This window comes from Lonchura striata, chromosome 11 (assembly GCF_046129695.1).
Source record: "Lonchura striata isolate bLonStr1 chromosome 11, bLonStr1.mat, whole genome shotgun sequence".
In the NCBI taxonomy this organism is placed as follows: Eukaryota; Metazoa; Chordata; class Aves; order Passeriformes; family Estrildidae; genus Lonchura; species Lonchura striata.
Genome location: NC_134613.1, coordinates 12,624,603 through 12,631,446, shown reverse-complemented (window position 1 = coordinate 12,631,446; position 6,844 = coordinate 12,624,603). Strand labels below are relative to the sequence as shown.

The 6,844-nt window shown below is 51.4% G+C and overlaps 1 protein-coding gene across 1 annotated transcript; it reads right to left on the bottom strand.

Moving 5' to 3' along the window:
- Positions 1 to 1,040: 1,040 nt before the first annotated feature.
- BCL2L10 (BCL2 like 10) lies at positions 1,041 to 4,240 on the bottom strand. Its single transcript, XM_021537374.2, has 2 exons — positions 3,761 to 4,240; positions 1,041 to 2,208 (listed from the first exon to the last, which is right to left on the bottom strand). The coding sequence occupies exons 1-2, from the start codon at positions 4,160 to 4,162 to the stop codon at positions 2,077 to 2,079; spliced, it is 534 nt and encodes a 177-aa protein (XP_021393049.1). The 5' UTR covers positions 4,163 to 4,240; the 3' UTR covers positions 1,041 to 2,076.
- Between the last annotated feature and the right edge of the window lie 2,604 nt (positions 4,241 to 6,844).

Genomic DNA, 6,844 nt, shown 5'->3' with positions numbered 1-6,844 from the left:
CCTGGATGACTGCAAGCAGATACCCAGAGCACTCAGCTACCACACATGGGCATCATCCCTGTAGGAACTTGAGAGAGGAACTGAGCACAGTCCTGCACCATGGACTCTTGATCCCTTTGCTGAGAGGAGGCAAGCTGGAGTTTAGAGAACTGGAAGTTGGAGAACAAGCAGACGTTTATTCAGAGCCAGCAGTGTGAGGGGGAGGACCACCAGCTCCTTCCTGCCTCCGTGGGACTTACCATCCCTGAATGCCCCTTTTTGTCCTTCTCCCCACATCTGTGGCCAGCCAGCACAACGCTGCTCTGTCCAGAGCGGGGCTGTGGCCACTGCACGCCTGCCTCAGAGCCCAGTGGCCAGCAGAAGGAGAAGCAGGGTGGCCACTGCCAGCCACAGTGATGCTGACCTGGCTGCCAGGCTGAGCTTTCCCAAGAGGAAGTCGGCTGCCCACTGAACTTGCAGCTTTCACAGGCATCAGAGCCCCCAGCTTGGAGACAGGGGAGCATGAGAGCACCTTTAGAAGAGTAAAGCCCAACACCCTCAAAGAGTACAGCTGCTCAGTAGGGCTAATCCAAGCAGGTTGAACTCCACCAACACATTGCACAGTTGTCATTGTAACATGTACCAGAAACTCCAGTTTCAGTAAAAATGCATGCACGTGTGAGAGAGGCAGCAGCAAGTCTTGGCAGAGAAGAAACAAGAGCTCTGTCACTCTCTACAAGCAGGAGCAGCTCTCAGAGGAGCCTAATTACACCCACCTATGTTAGTAAACTTTGGAAAGCTTTGGCCTACAAAACCACCAGGCTGATTCCAATCACAATGGTGAAGATGGACCTCTTGGATGGGGATTTTCCACTCAGGCTGTGTTAGCTCTAGTTTGGACTGCAGGACTATACTGGAGACTGGTATCAAACTGCTCTGGTGCTCCACAAGTCCTTATCTCAGGTCAAAGCACCAACACTATAAACTGATGCATCCAGGCAACCACCAAAATACTCACTGTCTGAGCACCAGCACCCATCCGATCTAATAATCAGAAAGGGTTTCTAAAATAAAAATATTCAACATTTATTTACCTTTGCAGTCACCACAGTAAAATTGTACATGTTGTGAGTAACCCAGGAACATTATTCAAGAGCTACTAGAAACATAAGGCAATTTGTACAACCATTGAAAGAAATACACAGCATTTTGAAAACAGAGTGAAACATTACTAAAACAAGACAATGCTTGATACGCACTAGAGTGACAAGAACAAGCATTAAGTTTTAAACAAAAATAAAGATGTCATGGCTACAAGTATTATACAGTGATAAATACTTCAAAAATATATTAAGATATATGGAAATTCTCACTTTGTAAGGGAAATCCAGAGAAATTCCAGCCTTCACTGGATTTCAATATACCAATTAAGGTTTAATATTTAAATTCTTTTCCTTTCAGTAGGAACCAGTACTGCAGCCATTACTGTCCTGTATCAATACTTACCTTCTTGTAGTGTAATGAATTCAGCCTTATGTTACATTAAGCCCCAATGCTTCTAGCATCACAGGCACCAACTGCCCTAAATCAACAAGTGAGTTGCCTTTTGATTACAAGTGCTGTGCACCACGTTTGAAGACATAAACCATGTTAGATCACAGTCAACGTTCACCCACTTTACAGCATTAATGAACGCGGGTTCCAAACTTGCCTCCACGCAAATAAGACGTCTTGAACAGAGGGTTTAGTAGCAAGCCCACCATAATGTTTTCCTAGCATAACATCAAGCACTCAGAAGTTACAGTACATGAACCATGCTAAAGTTTAGGTTACACCTTCAAAAAAGAAAGTCCAGAGGATGTTTGGAGACAACAGGTTTTGAACATGCACAAATGGTGCTCTAGTACACATTTGTTTGTGCCGTTACTGGGTAGTGAGTGAAGCAGTTTATAGTCAAGGATTTGGTGAGGCAGTTTTCTGAGCCAGTTTAAAAATATAGACTTCTTCTTAGAGGGTCTGTTCTATAGAAAATAAAGTGAAATCTGGTACATTGTCAGTTTTGAGAGTACTTTCCCTCGGCAAGATCCGTTCGTGGGCCTACCGCACCAAGAGGAAAGCCAATCCTGCCATGCCGATGCCCGCCGCCGCTGCCATGATGGCATTGCCAATGGTGCTGCTCTGCTCGGCCGCCTCCGAGCCGTGTCTGCCGAAGAAGCGACAGAAGCCATCCTGCAACAGCAACAGAAAGGACACCGAGTTAGTCAGCTTGCAGTTAACTGGATTTCTTTAACAAGCCTTTGAGCGCAGTTTCATCCTCCCAGCTCAGCCTCTGCCAGCTGCAGAAGTCTCTATTCCAATCATGGAAGTCTAAACCCACTGCCTTGGGCACAGGCAAAACGAGCGCTCACATACTTAGCTCAGAGACAATTGGACACTTCCTATTGAGATACTCAGTGTGTCACTACATATTTTTGCCCTTTTAGGCAAGTTTCTCATGGAAGTTGCCAGCACTGTTCCTCCTACTTCAAGTTTCCAAAAGCATCTAAAACAGGATATGGAAATTTCCACTTTTTAAGACAGGAGGCAAAAGCCAGTCCCATCTCGGTGGATGTGGGACTGATTACACACTCTCTTGGAAGGGCTGGGTGGACACTGCTCAGAGCTAACCTATGACAGAGCAAAGCTGGCAGCTGCTCTCCCAGATCATTGTGATAATCAGAAGAGGCAGCAATACAACTCCAGATGGTCGTGTTTGAACTCAGCTCCGCAGATGTCTATGTAAACAAGTTATACTCTTAATTTCTTCCGGAACTTTGTTCTTTACACTTTGATTTTGTGAACAGGCAATATGATTTTGCCAATTTTGCTAAGTGATAGTGTATGCTGCAGCCAACCATCACTACTGTTCTGAGTAGCCAGATGGACCAGAGACCACTGGAAAACCAAGCTCATTTTGGTCTCTGGAAAAGTCAACAAAACCAGTGGCTACTTCCCCTCCTTTCTATTTTTAGTGGTTATTTGTACTGACATAAAATATTCCACTAGGACTGGAAATAGGAAACGAGCAGTTTTGTGGGATAGCTGACATTTTGTTCAGAAACGCAGGCAGAGCTGCACCAATGCCTTAAAAGCTGTATCTCCAAGTGTGCATCTCTCGGGGCAAAATGCCCACACCTTCCTCCCCAGGCCGGACGTGACCGGCTTCGGGACGGACTGGAACAACCGCAGATGTACTTAAGAACAGGCACAGGTTTGTGCTCACACCTGGGAGAGGACCTGTGCCAGCCTGCTCGCCGAAATCCACAGGCTGTGGACCCGAGGGGAAGGCAAACCTCGCTCCCTCACCCAGCAGCATCACTCCTGCGGTATCAGGAGGCTGCATCCCAGCGGGACCATGCCCGGGCACCCGGCGGGATCTGGCTACGCCGCGAACCGGGTCCCCGCAGGCACCCCAATGGCCCAGCGCGCACCCACCGCGTGCCGCGATGGGCAGCAGCCCCGGGGACACGCGGCGTGCCGCGATGGGCAGCAGCCCCGGGGACACGCGGCGTGCCGCGATGGGCAGCAGCCCCGGGGACACGCGGCGTGCCGCGATGGGCAGCAGCCCCGGGGACACGCGGCGTGCCGCGATGGGCAGCGCCGGGAGCACGCCCATCGCCGGCAGTCACACGGGCACGTCTCCCCCCGGGACGAGCCGCGGCACGGAGCCGCGGCTGTCCTGCCCCGCTAGCCGGCGAGGGTCCCGCTGCCGGCCGCTCCCCGCCGCCCCGGCCCCGCTCACCCATCCGCCGTGCGCCTCCAGCCACTCGCCGCGCTCCTCGGCCAGGTACGCGGCCAGGTGCGCGGCCAGGCAGCGCGGCCCGTCGCTGCAGCCCCGCTCGGCCAGCGCGGCCGCCAGCGTGCCGGCGAACACCACGAGCGCCAGCAGCCGGCCCCAGTTGAGGCCGCCGTCGGCCTCCAGCTGCGCCGCCACCCTGCCCAGCAGCGCGGCCGCCTCCCGCGGCTCGGCCCGCGCCAGCGGCGCGCAGGAGCGGAAGAAGGGCCGCTCCTGCCGCTCCAGCTCGGCCGCCGCCCGCCGCAGCGCGGCCGCCGTGGGGCTGGGGGGCAGCGCGGCGCTGCCGCTGCGGTGCTGGAAGTAATCCTCCAGCAGCAGCGCCGTCTCCTCCTTCAGCGAGCGAGGCATGGCGGCTGCCCACGGCGGCGGCCCCGCAGCAGCAGCTGCCGCCGACTAAGAGGCGGGGCGGGCCCTCCGCCCGGCCCAGCCCGGCCCCTCCGCCCGGCCCCTCCTCCAGGCCCGCCCCGGCCCGCCCCGGGCGCTCCCTGCTCCGGGGCGGGGCCAAACGGGACGTTCCCCCCGGGAGGGGACCGCCCGCATCCCTGTAACGTCCGCGGCAGATTGCTGTGGGCCTCGCTGGGCAGCCGAGCGAGATACCGAGTGCTGGCTCTCAAATGCTTGTTTTAATTCTTTCTGGGTTTTTTGTTCCACATTAGTGGGCCGCCCGAACCGGTATTCTTTTCATCAAAGGAGATATGAGTTTTTCAGGGTCATGGGGTGAGTTTTTACCCAGCAAATTCAGTAGCCTTTGCTTTTTCTATGAACATACCGGCAAAATATAGGATTGGGACTTCCATGGTGTAAAGGTCGGGCCCTTCACACTGTTGTGTTAGGTAAAGCAGCTGAGAAAGACACTGGCCAAGGGCGTCATTTGCAGAGCACACGGAGCTGCCCGGGACACCTCCCCTGCAGCGGGGAGCTCCGACACCTCCCAGCCCAGCGAGACTCCGTGAGCACCGCCGCAGGGCCGGTGTCCGGCCCGGCACAGGGAACCCCCGCCGTGTGCCCCTGCTCGGTGCCGTCGGCAGGTGCGGGGCTGACGGTGGCTGTGACCGCGCTGTCACACACAGCCCTGCGGTGACCGCACCGGCACCGCGGCCGCTCGCACCTCCCGTGCCGCAGCCGGCTCAAGGTGCCCAACGCTTGAACACAGGGCTGCTTGGCTACACTCCATCTATCTTGAGATACAGCTGTCTCCATGTTACATCCCCATTAGAAAATCTAAAAATAGGGGGTTGGAATCAATCCTGTTGCAATTTCTCAGATCGCTATCAAGAATTGGCCTGATTCCTTAGAGACCCTCCTAAGGCGAACTTTAGTTCTACATCCCCATACTTGGCTTTTGTTTTGTTTTGAAGCGGGGAAATAGAGTCTGTTTATGTGTTAGAGCAGTGGCTGGAATGAGATCTTTACTTTTCATAAGAGCTTTACACACATGCTTTTAAAACTATTTTTTCTTATGATTGTTAATCCTAGAGCAGGAATTTCCTATTGCATTCCTCACAGCAGGAGTGCAAGAGGGAGAGGCTGCTCTTTCTCTAGCAATATCCTTTTCCACCCTTCCTGTTTATATAGCATTTTTGTTTAACAGGACAGAGCAGTCTGATAGAGTCGGCCCCAGCTACAGCTCCCTTCTCTCCACACGTTTATGGAACAGAGGTGTTTCTGACACATATAGCTTGACATACCAACAGGGAAATCTCAAAACCACGGGTTTTCCAAAGCTTCCCTGGACAGCCTTTAGTGAGTAAAAAACACAATGGATACTTCAGTGTCCTGTTCCTTAAGTGTCATTTATCTGATGGGAAGTTGAGGCCCATCCTGGTTGATGTTTTCACCATTACCTCAGGAACAAAGAGGTGATTTCACAGGTGACAAGCCCATGCACCCCCACACACAAGGCACTGGCCCTGAAGTGCAAAACCCACAGCATTTCTCCGTGCAAGAACAGAAGTGCAAGATCCAATGTCAGACTCATTCTCACTGGATCCGGTGGCAGTTTGGGCACTGATGTCACACGGAACAAGCTGGCTCAGCACTTTCCCCAGGCCCTCAGAAGAGGGGAAATGAAATAATGCACAAAAATTAAGAAGGTGCTTTTTTCAGTGACTAAACTGAGCACTTCCACTAGCCACCTTCACGCTAACCATAAAACCTACACTGAAGTCGAGGGGGCAGCTGGCCACAGCTCAAGTCTCTCCTGACAAGGCAGAAAGCTGAACTGCTGCACCTCCAGGTGATCTGCACATCTGGTTTACCCAAAAAGTCACAGCCTGGACCCTCAACACAATTTCAGTGCCCAGCTTTTTACTGGCATCCTGCTGCAACCCAAGGAGTTCCCACAAAACACATACCCTGCATTTTCCAATTCCTTCCTAGGTATGGCAATAAGGATCTGGAAAGAAAACATTACATTAGCTGTGATCCTTCTGAGCAGGAAAACAATCCGAGTTCTCACCTCCTGAATGCAGGGGGAACTGAGATGGCATTTCAAGTACTTTCGTGAGCTGCTCACTCTCATTTGCTGTGGTTCCCCTTGGGTGTTTCCAGAAGATATTTCAGAAGCAATTTTCTGGATTTTACCTGAGATTTTTGCAGGAGAAATCATTTAAGAAACTGTGTGGTGCAAAAAGTGGAGGTCAAAAAAGGCAAAAATCCAAACAGCTACCATTATAAATACCTAAGAAATGGGAAGAACTACTACATACATGTTCTCAATATGTAAAATACAATTTATTGTATTTAGGCTGTTCATAAGTATCAACACAATGTATTATGTTTGAAACAAACATCTTGCCAATAAATACTACCTAAACATTAATATTAATCTCTTGATCAAATGTGTACAGTGAATTGACTCAATATTGCACAGTGAGTTCTATATGACATTTCCATAGTGCATTCAGTTTGTTACAGGGATAGTTTGCCATAAATATTGCAAAGCATCAGAGTTGACTTTTCCAAGTGAAAACAGCTGACCTATTCCATTAGGGATGGAAGGCTGCCATAAATGTCAGTGTCTTAGGTTAT

Bases quoted from the DNA above. Each gene is read 5' to 3' on its own strand.
- BCL2L10 (XM_021537374.2), bottom strand. From the start codon at position 4,162: ATGCCTCGCTCGCTGAAGGAGGAGACGGCGCTGCTGCTGGAGGATTAC. The intron at 2,209-3,760 runs GTGAGCGGGGCC...TTGCTGTTGCAG, and splicing joins TGGAGGCGCACGGCGGATGG to GATGGCTTCTGTCGCTTCTT.